The sequence below is a fragment of the Pseudonaja textilis genome, chromosome 1, assembly GCF_049901715.1.
Source record: "Pseudonaja textilis isolate UNSWEBS1 chromosome 1, rPseTex1.2, whole genome shotgun sequence".
Lineage (NCBI taxonomy): Eukaryota > Metazoa > Chordata > Lepidosauria > Squamata > Elapidae > Pseudonaja > Pseudonaja textilis.
In genome coordinates this window covers 146,561,329-146,578,849 of record NC_141990.1, presented here as the reverse complement: position 1 = coordinate 146,578,849, position 17,521 = coordinate 146,561,329, and the positions used below count along the sequence as shown (strand labels likewise).

At 37.4% G+C, this 17,521-nt stretch overlaps 1 protein-coding gene across 12 annotated transcripts in view; it reads right to left on the bottom strand.

Moving 5' to 3' along the window:
* PLCB4 (phospholipase C beta 4) overlaps nucleotides 1-17,521 on the bottom strand; it is a 178,961-nt gene that overhangs the window by 6,710 nt on the left and 154,730 nt on the right. For all 12 annotated transcript variants that reach the window (XM_087918978.1, XM_087919038.1, XM_087919025.1 and 9 more), the window contains 10 exons: nucleotides 16,814-16,902; nucleotides 14,438-14,588; nucleotides 14,128-14,177; nucleotides 13,418-13,483; nucleotides 10,894-11,009; nucleotides 8,146-8,221; nucleotides 5,661-5,836; nucleotides 5,081-5,182; nucleotides 2,446-2,503; nucleotides 707-793 (listed from right to left, as the gene is read on the bottom strand). In XM_087918978.1, the coding sequence (XP_087775104.1) occupies nucleotides 707-793; nucleotides 2,446-2,503; nucleotides 5,081-5,182; nucleotides 5,661-5,836; nucleotides 8,146-8,221; nucleotides 10,894-11,009; nucleotides 13,418-13,483; nucleotides 14,128-14,177; nucleotides 14,438-14,588; nucleotides 16,814-16,902 (971 nt within the window). The remainder of the gene's footprint in view (nucleotides 1-706; nucleotides 794-2,445; nucleotides 2,504-5,080; nucleotides 5,183-5,660; nucleotides 5,837-8,145; nucleotides 8,222-10,893; nucleotides 11,010-13,417; nucleotides 13,484-14,127; nucleotides 14,178-14,437; nucleotides 14,589-16,813; nucleotides 16,903-17,521) is intronic.

Sequence of the window (17,521 nt, the reverse complement as noted above, 5' to 3'; positions counted from 1 at the left end):
TACATTTAAATTTCCTTATGATAGTTTTTAAACAAAATAGGCCATCAGCTATGTCCCAGATAATCTAGACTAAAATTCTGATCATCCCTTGCCATTGTCCATATTAACTGGTACTCTGAAATCCATAATATCTGAAGAGCAGCGGGCTTCTTCTTCATGGTAGCAATAGTAGGAGCAGCAGTGAAGATGCTCGTAGATTGGCTTTGCTTCCACTGAGGGAGTATCGCATGTGTCAGAGTGGATATTGAAAGAGATTGTGGTGAAACGACAATCCGTCTAAATGCCTGCTTTGCATAAGATCAGCTTCCAGTAATATAGCCTGTCTCTTATAATATAGCATGTCTCCCCATTTCAGCAAGCAGCTACTGAGGTCCTTTCATTACCTCTCAAAGTGCCATTGGGACACAAAATGACATCCTAAACAGGCGCAGCTCAAAACTTCTCTTTTAGGCTACAGCTAACATAATGCTTTGGAGCCAAACTTAAACATGCCTACTTGGATTTTGTAGACTTGTATTCTTAGTGCTGGTTCATATACTGGCATGGTGTATAGATTATAAATGATGCACAGGGCATTTGTAAGGCTCGGTCTGATACTTATATGAACCAAATAGGTCATAAATTCCTTGCCTCAAATAAATCAATAACCAGATAACAGGTCACAGCACCCAGATTCCCTTTCCTTTGACAGCCAGGTGTTTGTTACCTGCTCATTTTGCTTCTCCAAAATTTCTAGATGTTCAAGTTGGACTTTCTTCAACTGATCCATTTCCTTTGATTGCTTCATTGCCAACTGTAAGCAAAACCAGAAAGGGGGGAAATGAAATAACCACATTCTTTTGGGTTACATGGGTTTTTCAAAGTCATTCTCCCCAAAATATTGCTTTCTGAAAGAACTCTTGCCATATGGAACACAGCAAGGGGTCATAATGCAAAATAAAAAATGAAAAGTAAGGAACTTCCTGTGGTCTCCTTCGTGTGATGTGAGCATAGTACAATTAAATGAAGCTTATCTTTAGCTTGAGGAAATGCATTAAGAGACGACTTTCTCATTTGGATACCCTATGCTTTTAGGTGCTGTATATATAAAATTACTATTGTGTTAGATTGAGTATTCTCAATAAAATTTGAGTAAGACACCTATGTAGGGTGAGTATATTAGCATCCATTCAATTCCACAGACCGTCTTAATTCTTTGTACTGATAGAATGATCCAAAGGAAAAACCCAATTCTTATAAGGAAGTACTTCAATGTTCCTCCAGGACTGTGTTTCTTTGAAAACAACATCAGGACAGGGTGCAATGTAGCTGAACTGTCTATCCCACTGGGCTTATGTTGCTTTCTGACAAGTGCAATAAAAGGACTCAGTCATAGGCTACAAATGTCGCACGTATCAAACATACAAAACACAATGCCAGAGAAAACACATAACAAGTAGAAGGTGATTATTTGATCAACTCATTTGTTTGTGTCCTCACATACCCTAAATCATAAACCAAGCAAACAGGTTGAATTAATACACCACACTAGGTTATTTTTCAGCATAATTAACTTCCAAAAGCTAAACTGGGAGAATAAAAAAAAAAATCATATCTGAACATGGGGAGAAGGATTTTGAATTTCCATAGTTTTCTTTTTGTATCAATAAATTTCTTGATAAAAATCAAGCATAATAAACTGACCACTTGATTGACAAATAAAAACAGTGTTACTTATTGGATAAGGAGGGGTATTATCTAGATAAATTATCCTCTTCCACCTTCTAAAATATTTATGAAACAAAAAAGAGCAATAGTCAAAGAAACTCTCATACTGAATTTGGTGTCTTCAGCTTTTAATCTATTAAGAAATTCGAGTTTCATTAGAAAAATGTTTAGCGTATGGCCCAAAACAGGATGCATATAGATGAGATTGCTTGGGATGGATTCAAACCAATTCTGCAGTTCAAAAGCATGAAAAAAATGCAAGTAGAAAAATAGGGACCACTTTGGTGGGAAGGTAACAGCATTCTGTACGCCTTCGGTGTTTTGTCATGCCAGCCACATGACTACGGAGACATCTTCGGACAGCGCTGTCTCTTCAGCTTTGTAACGGAGATGAGCACCGCCCCCTAGAGCCAGAAATGACTAGCACATAAGTGTGAGGGGAATCTTTACCTTTACTTTATCCAGCAGAACCAAGGTAGAAAAAATGGACAGATTATCTGCCTTCAGACTTCAGTTAGCCACAGATAACCTTTTCTGTCCTAGTCTGGACCAAAAGCCCTCAAATATTCCTTTTTTCAAGTCACGACTTCTAAAAATACTTTATGGTATTTATTTCATACGCAGTTCCTATTTCCACTATGCCTTCTGTCTTTCAATCTACTCAGTTTCATCAGGTCTTGGAAAACAGCTCACCAATTTAAAAAAAGTTTATGGTATTTCAGATGATTAACTACTCACCCGTTTTCTTTCTTCCAGAAACTTCTTTGTGTTACTGCTATTCAGTTCCCTCACACGCCTGTGAATGATATATTTACTACTGTATTATCTAGTTGTATTACACATCAAAATATCACTGAGAAAAATGCAAAGAGACCCCTCCTTCTCCTGAAATTCTGTCACAGATTAGTATAAAATATATCAATTTACACTTTAAGATAAGGTGACCAGTAGCAAAAATATAGGTACTATTAACAGATAACTAAAATGCTTTCTAACTGTAAGACCTAACAATAATTATATATTTATTAGTATTATAACTATAAATACCAGCTATGGCAATATAGTAAATAGAACAATAGTATAAAATAAGTGAAATAAAACAAATAGTCAAAAAATAACAGACCAAACTATCTAGGCTACAAAGGGGAATAAACCAATAATTTATATCATTAGTATTAAACTGTACATTTGGTTTCTTTAGTTAAATCTGAAATTAATTATGTAGAAGAGAGGAAAAAACACCCAACAGACCTAAATAGCAAGCAACAAAATGAAGAAGAATCCAAGGCTAAAATACAGACACCGCTGGCCAAGTTAAATCTAAGCATACAAGTCAACCTTTATTCCTGACAGCCCCAGTTTCAGAGACAAATGTCATGTTATATGTATTATCTGGGCTTAAAGCCGATAAAAGAAAGTTGACACAAAAGATATGGAAAAATGTTATGAATAAAGTTTGGGTATTCTTGTAGAAAGAACATATGCCAATAGCTCAAAAGATCCAGAAAAATATGGATATAGATATTTAGAGCACCGCTGAATTTACCTTACATTATTGCAGAGGGTATGACATTTAAATGGACCAAAAGAAGGGGCACTGATTATTAAGTTTTTTAAAAAGTTTTAAGTTTTAAAAAAAGTTGGATTTCCAGCTGAACAACAATGGCGATTCTGCTATTCTGCTATGCTGTATGTAAAATTAGGCAAATTTTAACTGACCACGGTTAACCCACCACCAATCACAATGTATTATTAAATCTATTTTTTATTTTTATTTTTTACTATTATTATTGTTTTAAAACTTCCATTTGCTGGTCAGCGGCAGTAATAAAGATTGAGTGAGTGAGTGAGTGATTCTGCTAAAGCCTTTTTGTTTATTAATATCCCACAGCATTTTAATGGTTCTCTGCCTTTTGCATCTCCAAGGAATGCCATACGAGATGTAGAAAGATCACAATTTGTATTCCAGTGAAGTGTTGGGAGTAATATTGCTTATGCAAAATTTAGGAGGCTAAACCTTCACTACACAAGCATGCTTCGCACAATCCGAGCTTCTAAAAAAGGGAGGAGGGGGATCAACAGCTTATGCTGAAAGATTCTGATATCTTAGAAATGGCTCATTTATCTGTGAATCTACCTAGCAACCAGTCATTGTATAAAATGGAGTGAGGCAAAGAAAGTAGTTGCTTCCCCATTTCTCTCATCGCCTTAGCTAGGGCTTGGGGTAGATCTAGCTGAGTGGGTTCAAATGAGAAAGCGCATGCGTTAATGGGGAAATGGAGCTAGCTACGCTTAAGGAAATCAGTAAAGCTCTGTTGGGCCTCTGATTTCACTCTGGTACTGTATCTTTATTTAAAAACTTTTAGTTTATCTTTAAGACCCCATGTATCTGTTCATAGGGTGAATGCATGCCTCCTCCTGTACTTTCTGCCTGTATGTAGTACTAGGAATGACTGTTCTTCCTTTTCCAGCTGCACTATATCAAGGTCAATGAGAAATCCAGTAATCCCTTAAAACTGGAAAGGAAAAGGGAAAGGCCAGTACATTCATTTCCACACAGGACAGTCTGTCTGTCTGTAAATGGCGCAAATAAAAATCCAGGTCTCTTGTAACAATGGCCTGTCTAAAGTTAGCCCATAGCTCTTTATTGTTAGCATTTAGCAAGAGGTTTGTATGAACTTGTCCATGATCATAAACTTTTCTGAAATAATAAATCGGATGATAGAAGTGAAAGTTTTGTGCCATGAAGGATTTGAATTGAATTACCCAGGAAGCTTTGGTTAGAACAGAATACGGTCCAAATCATACCATGACATGGAATGACTCAGACAATGGTGCATGGACTTTAAACTCTTAGTAACATATTTCTGAATGCATGTAATTGAATCTTGAAAAGTGGTTAATTGCAAGATCTGGGAAAAGAAACAAGAGGGAAGCTAGGAAATGCTAATTTCATTGTCTAAGACTCTTAACATATATCTGACTAGACAATCAGCTATCATACATATTAACTGAGATCTTATTTTTCTCAGTTCTAGCCCTTATATAGTCACAATATCATCAATCCCACCAAATAAGAGAACACAACACTTGGAAGAACTCCAATATTTGCAAAAGTACATACACTTTACAAATACAGGAAGGCTTCTCTCTCCCCGGGACAAAATAGCCCCTAATTTCTTTAGCCAAATATTTATTGGAGTGTTACTTGAATATAATGGAATTTACATTATATTTTTGAGTTGGGTTCTAGCTGTATTGAGTAATAATGATTTGCTGGGAAGGTAAATTGCTCTACTCACATTAAACCAAGTACCCCATGAATCTTCCTTATGGAAACTTATTCTATAACCAGCAGCAATGTAATATTTACCTTTCTCTTTCAGCTTTGTTTTTGATAGACTTATCTTGGCTTATGGCTTTACTGTTTTCCATTGAAATTTTGGCTTGGTTGGCACGCATTTCTTTACTTTCTCTAAAAAAAGAAAAGAAAAAGTATGGCATTTAAATTTCAATTTTAAACATTCTAGACTCAAGATTATAATCCCTTTGCTTTGATCTGCCAATCGTCAAGGTTATATAATCAACATCAGATTATTGTCAGCACTATCCGAGAAATGGCTGCACTTTTTAAAACAATGGTCAGCTGCCATTTTTTTTAATTAGGTGAGCCTGGGTGGTGATGGGAAATGCTTTCATCTCCTACACTCTGACACTGAGCTAAAGTCAACCATTTCCAAGTGAACAAATAAAAGAATAACTGTACACACACACACACAGGCACACATACGTACATACATACACACACATCACGGCTTCAAAATCTAAGGAACTGTTTGGATACAACTCTCAGCAACACTATTTCTTGCGGCTGTTGATAAAAATAGGATTGCCAATATGATCGCCAATGTCTGATGGTGGATATGGCACAAGAGGAAGAAGAAGATGCTGACCTGTCTTGGGAAAGCTTCAGTTGTTGTGTCTGCTGTTCATGCACATTAATTAACAGCTTTTTCAATAGTTCACACTGCTGGCTAAGGTGCAGATCACGCATTTCTTGCTCTTCTGCACAGTGGGTATTGATCATCTCAGACCACTCTTTGGTGTGCTGTGCCACAATTTCCTTCACCTTTGAGGAAGAAAAGTTGGTTCAGTCTTCTCTACGCGTGATTTTTAAAGTGGACAATGCAGGAGGCACTTCTAAGATCCATGTTTTATGTAGATCCAGAATCTTGGGATTATACTAAACCCCATGTTCCCTGGGTTAATTGATAGTTTAATGCACTTTTCCCTCTTTGCCCATGTGGTAGGAATCCAGAAACTCTAGTCACTCCCGGCTAATAGACCCCCAATGCCCAGTCAATCCTCAGAAAAAGTGAGTGGCTGCAGCATAAGTGGTTGAAAAAGTAAAACATTCTGTTGCAAAACAGGTTAACAATCTCTGAACCATAGAATATATCTCCCCAAACACTGATTGACTGTAGTATCAACCGACATCCAGCCAATGGGGAAGGGCTACTGACATAAAAGAAATCAGTTCCTAGTATAGGAGTTCAAAGGATACTATAAACTCTTGTCCAGATTCCCTCTCCCCTCACACTAGTACTTTGAAGTTGAGATCTTGTCAGATCTTGACCTATACAATGGGGAGGCCTACATTCCTGTGACTCATGTCTTACCTGAGGAAGGTTTTGTCGAATTATAGATGGGCAGTTCTAACCTATGCCCACCAGGCAGATAAAGTGGTGCACACCCACTATTTATTGCTTGGATAATTTGGGTACCAACAGCCTCCACCTCCAGCCTTCTTCTCACCCTCCATTGAAAGTCACAAAAAGAGCAACTGTAGTCCATTATCCGGTTCAATGTGATGGAATATAGTATGGAGGTGGATTCCCAGAGGGAGGAGACACACTCCAGAGGAGTAAGAGGCAACTCAATACAGATATTAGGCATGAGAGAAAGGGGGTGAAGACAGCCCCTCCTTCACAGTTCACAGAGTGTATTGTAGATGGAGATAGTAGAATACTCAAGAGTGTTAAGGTTTTGTCCATAGATGTGAAACAATAAAGAACTCAGCTGGGAAGAATCACCATGTGTCATTCTTGGTTTTAGGGCTGACATTAAAAATTCTTCCATCCAATATGGCTCAACCATTATCAGACACTTAGGAATCATTTCAACTGTTTCTATAATCCATCTCATAAACCACCCAAATTCACAACAATGGCAGCACCGAAAACAGATGAACAGAACTCAGCCCCAGGCAATATGTTCCAAAGCCATTACTGACTTGGCTTGTCTATTATACTCCCATCAATTCTTCTCTCAGCTTTTCAACAAACCATTTCCCTCTAATGGCAATGGTTGTAGCTGTAGCGAAGGCAACAGTCACAGTTCTAATGACCAGGACAAACGATCATCCACTGGTCTCATAGCTCCTGCCTTCCAGTTTGAGTTTCAGTCTTCACACCACATGGAAAGTCTGACAACCGGAACCCTCCAATGATGTTGCTGGCCCCATTCTGCTTATGAGCTTGGAGCAGCCTTCTGCCTCAATTGCCTTTCCTTACTCTGCTTTTTACATGTTCTTAAATGTGGATCCTTAACCAATTTGCTATACAATGTACCACCACTCCATCGGTTTTTTTCCCTTTTCCCTTGCTTTTAAAATTTCTTTTATTTTTCCTTCCAGCAATAACTTCTTTTGATACTTCTGTTGTTTTGCAGAGTTATTTCTGTTGATTTATCTTTTCTCAATTTCAACAACACTTAACCCCTGAGTTCACCCAGATCTTTTCTAAGCAGTCACCTCCACCTAATTTTGTTTCTGTTGTTAATCTTAATCATTTTGTGTGTGCCTCCTCCCTCTCCTCCAAATTAAAAGTACATTAGATATACAAAAGTATGCATCTGGAAAAATTAGGGGAAACATTAAAGTAGAACGTGCATGGGTGGCTCTTTTAATGGAACATGGATATTTTAGACCTGTTTTTTTTTTTCCAAACTTGGTAACTAAGAAGTGTGGACTTCAGCTCCTGGAATTCCTCAGCCCACCAAGTTTGAAAAATACAGTTTTACATTCTGTGGTGGTGAATTCCAATTTTAAGTAAACAGATCTATGAGCACAAAGAAAATATTTGTTTATAAATGGTGGCATGAATCTATGCTGTCAGATCTAACAGTAAGGATTTCCAGCTGTGTGGGCTAAATAGTTTTACTCCCAGTGTAATCTTCAGTGAGGGAAAAAAATCATCTCTTTACTTGCTGTCTTGCCCTCTTTCTCGTTGTTTTCCTAAATAGTCCAAAGAACTTGCAGTCTTTTTTTTCCCTCATTTCCTGGAGAAGAAAACATATTTCCGACTTCTAGAAATGGCTCTTATTATATGACAGTCAGGTACTGAAATACATTGTTAAATGGGCTACTTTTGCTCTTACCTTTGATTTATGATCAGATGTTAACAATTGAACTTTACTTTCTGTTTCTTTTTTCATCTCAAGACAATTATTTCCCCTAAACACAAACAAAACAGAAACATTTCAAGGAAGAGTTTCAAATTAAAATTTTCAAACAAACATTAGAAGATGAACCTTGAAAAAATGTTTAGAAATGCAACTTGGGTATGCCTCCATTGCTGGATTAAAAAAAACCAAAAAAACAACAACAATTGGACAACCATTTGTCTGTGGTAGTATAAGAACCCTGCCTTGGTCGGAGGTTGGACTACAGCAGGGGTAGGGAAACTTGGCTCCTTTATCACTTATGGACTTCAATTCCCAGAATTCCTGTGTCCATATGTCCTACGTTTGTATATTAAACAGTTCCATTCAAGTCAAAAATTGATTTCCCCCACAACTAAAAAGCCAGTAGGCCAGGGATGGGGAACCTTTTATGGCTCACTCAGGAATTCTGGGAGTTGAAGTCCATAAGTGATAGAAGAGCCAAGTTTCCCTACCCCTGGACTAGAGGATCTCCAAGATCTCTTCCAGCTCTATGATTCTATTCTAGTCAACTCTTTATTTATTCCCTACTCCACCCCACCCCCAATAAATATTTATTCATCTGAAATGTTAAACAATTCTGCATTTAGTCAATCTTGATGAAAAAAGAAAGAAAAAACACAACCTGCCCAGGACAAACAGCTATTTAGGTCTTTCTCATTTTTTTTTCCTGTTAGTCCAATGAATTTTGAAGAGATAGGCTACTCAGCAGGGAATCCCAAAGATGCTTTTTCCAAAAGGCAACTGCACTTTCAGAACTAAAAAAGCTTCTGGATGAGAAGTGAAATGTTTTCAAGAAAAAAAACACCCAAGAAATCCTAGTTCCTTTTTGGAAAAAGCATCTTTGGGACAACCATGACTTGGAGGATTAAGAATCTCCATAGATACTCAGCAGGGAGTTTCAGAAATGTTAATAAACATACGTCCACCGTTCCATTCCAATATACTGATACAAGTACCATTTGGGAATTAGCTCTGGTTTAGATCAAAGTGGGCATAATGTAGATACTGCTGGACCAGAACTCTTTTTGTCCCACTCCTGTGGCCCTGGGGGAGTAAGGGGGCTGAAACTGAGAGGAATATCTGTAGGGCAACCATCCTATATTTAAATAGGATTGATCATAGCGATCCTAGAATGTCCCTAGCATTACATATATAAGTAGTCCTTGATTTGCAACCATTCATTTTGCCCTGGAAAATTGTAACTATTTGAAGTTACAATGGCATTGGGGGAAAAGGTAATTTGCAACAGGTCCTCACACTTTAAGCTGTCATGGCATTCCACAGTCATGTGATCAACATTTAGGCACTTAGCAACTGGTAAGTATTTAGGATAGCTGTAGCATCCCATGGCCCTGTGATCATCATTTGCAACCTCCTCACCCATCATCTGGCAAACAAAATCAGTGGGGGAAACCAGATCTGCTTAACAACTACACGATTCATTTAAAAAATCACGACGCAGTGATTTTCTTTACAAGGTAGCAAAAAAGGTCATACAGTTGGGCAAGATTCACTTAGAAACAGTCTCGCTTAGCGACAGAAATGTCGATCCCCATTGTAAGTATAAGTTGAGGGCTAGCTCTACATGTGTTAATAAGCATTCATATTTAATTTAATACATCAGAGTATTTGAAAATATACATCCTGAGCATTCTAACACAATATATTAATCAATCTGACTAATTCTTTCCATAAAGAGAACCATAAATGGAGGCTGTCAGCAAATGGAGGCAACCTTGTCTTGTGTTTTCACTCCATAATGTGTAATTCTGGGATCAGCAGCTTTTTCAGATTTATTGTGAGATAGTCTGTATGGTGAGATATGGTGTGTTGTGGCAGCAATGATGGTGATGGTGATGGATGATCCAAATCTTGAGAGGGTGTTGACCATCGCAAGATCCTCACCTCATATAAAATCCCAAGGAGCAATATTAAAACCACATCTTGATCTTATTGTATTTCATTAATTTCATTTTAAAGCTTCTGGCTGCCTACCACAGGCACATTTTATTAGCCCAGTGTTTCATCTACCAGAAAGAATCCCGCCAAATCAAATTTTGATGAGAGGAAGCATTCCGTTTATAGTGTCCACACAGAAAAGTGATGATTGTAATAGCAAGCAGATTTTTGTTTTTCAATTAACATTCAGGTGTTGACCTGATCAGTTAACCTGGTTAGACCAACGAAGCTAACATGAAAAATACACTATCTTCTGACAACCACACTTCATACTGTATTCCATAGGCTTTAAATACACCCTCAGAACTAATTCAGGATCAACATTTATACCTTCAGAACCAAAAAGACACTTGATGAGATGTTGGTTTCCATATGAGGAGGAGACATATGAGCAAATGTGTACCAGCTTTTATTATGCCTACCTTGGGTCTTTTGTTAGCTTTCATGTGATGAGGATCTGAATACTCCATTGAGGTCAGTGTAATGATTTTATAGATTAATTACTAATAACCTCCCCCCATCCATTTTTCCCCTTAAAAGAATGTGTCATTTTTAAATCTCTTAATCTGAACTGAATACACAAGCCTTCCTTGGGGATTCTCACAGTTAGAATGACATGTCTCAAGGACAAGGGTACTTTGATCTGTCTCTTGGGGTATAAAAATGGAACTAAATTCTTCTTTTCTGCTGTCAACAAATGTTGCTTTTTAAACAAGGCCATACCCCTTTTTCTTGATCGCCTTCTCAAGGAGTTTCTCGTAAGCTAGCTTCTCTTTGTCGTACTGGGCTACCATTTTGTCAACTTGTGTGCAGTGTAACTTCTGCATGACACTGTGCTCCTGGAGTGGAGGAAAAAAAATGGCATATTAGGCTAGTCTAATAGCAAATAGCAAAGGATTTAGATAGTTGTGTTTTAACAGAAGAGGACAGAAAAAGAAAATCCCCCACACCATCACCATAGTATCTTTTAAGAGGTTTCAAAAATGGCACAAACATCTTTTTATTCTATCAGGTTCCTAAATCAACAAAGTCTCTTGAATGGGACTGTTATCCAAAGCAACTTCTTTCCCTAATTGACTTGGCATACCTTCCCTTCCTTCTCTTCTTCTGTCTGGGTAGTCGCACCTTTCAGAACTCACAACCGTTGCTAAGTAACCAAGGCTATTGTGTAAATAGTAAATGCAAAACAAGTGTTTTCTTTTTCAACTCCTAAGTTGTTTTTATTGCCTGGGAAATGTGACATCACTCCAATAAAACCTCTTTATACCTTCCTTTGACATTTCAGAAATGTAAACTTTGCTGCAGGGCAATGGTATCCATATGTCGAATTTGGAATGGGCCAACTTGCCACAGCCAACTTGTGAGTACGGCCAACTCACCTTGGGACAACTCGCTGCGGGACAATTTAACAATTCAATTTAATTATTTAAAATAAATAAAAATATTTTAATTTTTGCTGTTCACATTTCATTCTGTCCCTTCTTTTGCATCCTTTCTTTAATGATTCTGCCCTTCCAATTCTTTGATATTGGTGTAGCTCTTGTCCTGCAGTTAGTTGTCCAGTGGTGAGTTAGCCATGCCAAGATGTCCCACAGTGAGTTGGCCATGGTGAGTTGGCCGCAGCGAATTGACATAGACCCTGCCGAACTATTTGTTCCATAATCTTGAATAAACATGCATAGGATGGCACTGAAAAGGAATACTGAAAAGAACCCAACTAGATGCATTCTCTATTTTTAAAAAAGAAGGTGTAAAATTTAGAATGGAATTTAAAATAGGTTCAGACTCCCTAGAAACCCCTTAAGAATCCCTTTTTGTTTGAATTACTATCACTTAGATAATTTTTTTCTACTTTTGGATTTGAAGCACTAGGGATGTGTGAAATAGTCAAAGCTTGTAATGGCCATTTTTACTTCTTCTAGATTGAAATAAATGTTGTATGTAAGTTTCAAACAGAATACTATACATGTAGCCAATGCATTTGACAAAATATATTGCTTTCAATATAACTTTTAGTGTTCCCAGGGCAGCAGGGACAACCTTGTGCGTTGTGGCCCAAAAGGCTAAGATGTAGAGGAGCTGAAATGGAGGCGAGCATCGCAGGATAGGAGAAGTGTGAGGTCCAGTGCAGTCCTGGCCTAACAACAACAACACCCAGATTACCAAAAGTGATGCTGCTAAATGGTTTGGATATGTAATATTTCACCTAATGACTGCTTCATTTAGCAATGAAAATTCTAGTAGCAGTTATGGTCGTTAAGCAAATAGTACCTCTGCTGCTATGCAGTTGGGCTTTCAGGATGCTAATGCAGTAGCCTGGGGAGTTTTATAGGCAGAGAAATATATTCATATTGGCCATGAGCAGTGCAAAAAAATAATCCACTGCTACTGTTTACGTATGGAATTCAGTCCTCTAAGTAGGCTGCTGAAAGTTAAAGATTGCCTTCATTGTTCACTATAGGGATTTTAAAATGTTTTTAAATTTTTTTTAAAAAAATAGTTAACTTTACCCAAATAAATGGTAGACAGCTCCCAGAATGGACTGTAAGTCCAGCTACTTCTGTGTTTCTAAGATGAAAAATAAGGGAAAGGCAGGGCAGGTCTCGAGTTCCCAACTGCAGAATCCTTAAAACAGGTTGACTTGTTACTCCATTGGGATGCAAAACACTTGAAGCACTTTGAATTTTGTTCTGTTGGAATATGGGATACTAACTGAATGTTCACAAGAGGACTTTTTAATGCTGAGTTTGGAACAGAATGATTTCATATCTCTAGAAAGCATCCTGAGATTCCTAGGCACATTTTAAAATATCTAATTTCTTTTGGAAAAAGGAAGTATAAAATATTTTTACTTTGTGCTAATGGATGCTGAAGGTAATTACATACATATATTGTCAGTATTTGTATTCGAAATGAATCCCTGATTCAGAACTTTTGAAATGTTATGCATGCCTTTTGCATTAAGGCTACTGTTGGTTGCTCTCAAGTTATGTAATTACAAATCAAATATTTTTGGTTAAATATGTAATCATCACTAGCTTAGCCTAAGGGTCAGAGAAATAGAAGTCATGTACTGGTTCTTAAATTTCTTCTGGAAAACAGAGCGATGTTCCATAGAGTGGATGCTATCTTTGAAAACAGAACCAATGGTATACATTATTTTAATATATTGCTTTCGCAAAGACTCATAGTCTGTTTTAAATTTTAAGTACCCCAGCTCTGAAAAGAGAAACAAAAGATATTCTACCTTGGCATGCCTCTTCTTCAAAGCAGTCAGCTCTTTCTGCTGTTTTTTCAAATGCTTTATATATGCCTGTTCCACATTTAAAAAAAGAAAACTGTTTTAAAACATTTAAATCAGAAAGACTTGAAAACAGTTGTGTTGATTTCTAAACTGACCGCAGAATGTGTAAAGCCAAAATTTTTGAAAACATAATTTACTTAAGCCACAATGGCTAGGTTTTCAGAAAGTGCTCGATCGTATGAGGGTCATATAAATTAAACTAATGAACAAACTAAGAAACCAAAACCAAGAAACCACATTAGGGCTTTGAATGATGTGCAAATCAAATCAAAACTCATTGCAACTTTTAACAGATTTAAAAATTAAGTTGCCATCTATGAGCATATAAATTCCTATGTGCTCAGACTTAATGATAATGGAAATTGTTCTTTTCTCCCTTCCTATTTTACAGTCATTCTAGAACACACTTCATAACATGGGAGAAAAGCAAAGTGTCAGGCACCAGATCCTAACAGCTCTTAACTTCTACCATACGGTTTAAAAGGCTTCCATAGAGTAAAATGAAAAGCTTAATGGATTAAAGGCCAAGAAAAAATGAAATCTGATTCTTATTAAATTATTTAGTAAGGACATTTGGATTTTTAACCACAAAGGTCATCAGAAAACAAGTCACTCCCAAAAAAAGAGACTGCTAAACTGAAGCATAGATTTACCTTCATCTGTTTTAAGTCTTCTATCTTGATTTGAGGAATAAGATCTATACCTTAAAAATGGAGAGGAAAAACATGAGAATGAGCATACTTTCAGTGTCGTTACTTGCTTTAATGTCACTTTATTGAATTATATACTGAAAATATATCCAGATTATTACATAATAAATAGATATAAATAACTAAATATTACATAATAAATAGGATAAATATTTTCTCTTAATGCTTCATAGATACTCTGACTGCCAATCGGGAGAAACAGGATACAGCGAGAAATCTGAACACAGTAGTAGTCTTCTAGATGTTTGTTTACCTTTCTTAATTTCGGCACCAGGTCCTGTATTGGCAATGGGATTTGATCTGACTTCAGAGCTGGTTTGAGGAGTAACATTTGCTTTAGCATTATTAATTTTCCCCTTCTTATCATTCTTCGATGTGTCATTTGGAACATCAGCTATGTCACTCTGTAAGAAATAAGGCCTTTTAAAAAGGACACCATGGGCAAATCTGGAAGAACCAGTATGAAAAATTTGCAAGCAGTCAAAGAAACTGAGATCTAAATCAAGTATCTAAGGGCAAGATGCAAGAAGTCCCAATGTCAATGACTGTCATTGATACATCTTGGCAATCAACATAATAACCGGGCCATCTTTGTACCATTAGAGTTGTGCAAGGACAATTAGGCAATGTTACTTTATGTGCTTCCTTCTGGTTTGAGCCAACTGTCTACATCGGGGTGTCAAATTCGTGGCCCAAAGGCCGAATGCATCATGCACTGGCTATGGCCACCCCGGTTTAGCGAAGGGAAAAAAAGTTGCGATATGTCACGTGACGATGTGTTGTCGCAAGTTGGACACCCCTGGTCTACACCTCCTCCTAAAACCCAAAGGCACAACTGGGAAAGGTAGAACAGCAACTAGAATCAAAAGAGACTAATCAGAGAAACAGATGGGCAAAATCTCTTACTAAGTGGTAGTGTATGTGTGAATGTGTATGTGTGTCTGTTCCTAAACTTCATGGTGTAATATTAGATAAATTAATAGAATTCTCAGAACCTTGAAAGGGGTGTACTTAAAATTAGCACTGCCTATGTAGAAACCCACCCCCCAATCTGTCTTTAAAAAATGCTGAAAAACCAAAAATTGATAACAACACAGATTAAAAAAAATTTGATTTTTTGTCTGTGTTTCTTTTTCTGTCTCTCCCCCCCTTCTTTTGTTGTGTGTGTGTGTGTGTGTGTAGAGGGACTGGAAACCTGAAAAAGACCAGCCAGCAATAACAGAATCATTGCATACTCAAAAAAGTGAACGTTTTCCTTGTTCACATTTATTATTAGCATGCTCTCCATTTCTATTCAAAAGCTTATGGACTTAGTATTCAAAGAGTCTGAAATGACTCATATTGCTTAGCAAAAGAGATAGGCAACTTTTTATATATTTAGTGGCTTAACTACTTCTAAGTTAACATTTTGGCAGCCATGGTCATGACAGCAATTCAATGAACTCAGTTTTGGTGAAGGGTATTGCTATTATTGCTATTAGTGTGTTAAGCCTCTTAGGCAGGCTTAACGTGTTTGCTGTGCTTAATGTCTTCTTGGAAAAGCATATCAAAATTTGCTGCCAATTTTGGTGGTACAATTTTATGAGAGACTTTGAAAGGGTCATAAGGGTTTTTCCAGACTGCTTACAGGCAGTGCCCCAGATGGTTTCTACCCTAAACCCTGGACGACAAACGTGCAATTTCATCTTAAGAGGTCAAAACCTATTTATTTATTTTTATTTAGACCTAGATGCTTCCCGAATCCAACTGACTCGGGTGGTTCACAGTAGAAAAGCAAAACAACAAATACGTATGTAAAACAAAAAGCCTAAAACAGCAACAAGACGACAGATCTGATCATCAGCAATAAAGCAACGAAGGGCCCCCAGCACTCTAAATGACCGTAGAAGAAGAGATCGGAAATTATTTGGTAGCATTGTTGAAAACTATTTTTATTTTAAGGCACAAGCTTTTGTGCACAGCAGCTCCCAGAGTGGCGCGACTGAAATAGGATTAAATTACAGAGGGATGGAGAGGAGTAGCAAGAGGGAAGACATGGTAATAATGCACATGACGGTTCTATGCGGGACAGATTACAAGTGCCTGATCAGTTCACATTTGTCATGTGTAAAAAAAAACAACACTCCACCTCACTGTGTTTGTTCTGAACATCTGAAAGCCTGAATTCTATGAAGGTGAAGTGTCTCACATCTGACTGAAGGGCTCGGGGGTAGTAGTGGCAATTCCCAAATTGCTACATTGAGGTATGTCCTAGAAAGCTGAAATACTCTGCTATAACCCTGTCCTTGTTCTGAGTCCTGATATTAAATTTGCATCTCTTAATTCTTTTATGCGCAGTTGCTCCTCTTTGTCCTAGGTAGAATCCAAAGTGGTATTGCCTGGACACAGTGGCATAAACTAGGTTAGAGGAAGAGCACCAGAAGTTTGCCTGCAGCCATCTCCTTTGAAACTTACCTTCTACGCTCCTGATAATATACATAATGTTTAATTTTGACTATGGTGAAGCAACAAAAAAAAGCCAACCAATGTTCTCTGTCATTCTAATCTTTTAAATAATTCTGCTAAAAGAAGCTCCTAGGGAAAAAAAAAATGCAAATCAACTCCACATCCAAGGTTAATTACTCCTTACCGTTTCAATTCCCATAGCTCTCATCTGGTCTGCTCTTTTCTCCATGACAGATAAAAATTTCTTTGGATCTGACAAGGCATCCACAATATCTAAAAAGGAATTTAAATAAGTAGTCAAGCTATTTTCAACTTTCAGATCCCTTTAAAGCCCATCACGTAACGGCTCTGCTTAATTTTATCATGCATTACTGTCTCCCTAATCGTGAAAAGTGATAAAATGGAAAGTCTCCATAAATCTAAGAGTTGCAGGAGCGTAAGGCCTGCAACAGGTCCCATCAGCAAGAGAAAAATATATGAAAACATCAATGTGCATGTACACGCATGCACACACACAACTCTTTTTTATGCTAAGGAGGCAAGATTTTGTTCTGAGCACTACAATATATATGTGTGTGTGTGTGTGTGTTTGTGTGTGTGCATGTGAGTGTGTATGTGTGAGAACATACATGTACAGACACCCCCCAAATCTTGCTTTCTTCATAAGCGGAAAGGCCAAACATTGCCTTTGCATGATAAAGAAATGCTTGTGCCCACATCACCATATTTATCAGGGAATTAGTTACTTGGCTGGGCCTCTCTCTGACATTTCATCTCTAGTAGCTTTGTAAAATGGTCTCGTTTCCCAAAAAATAATAGTCACAAAAACTTCACACAAAACCTCTTACTACAAATAATCCTGCAATAATCCCAGAAATATGCCCAACATTCT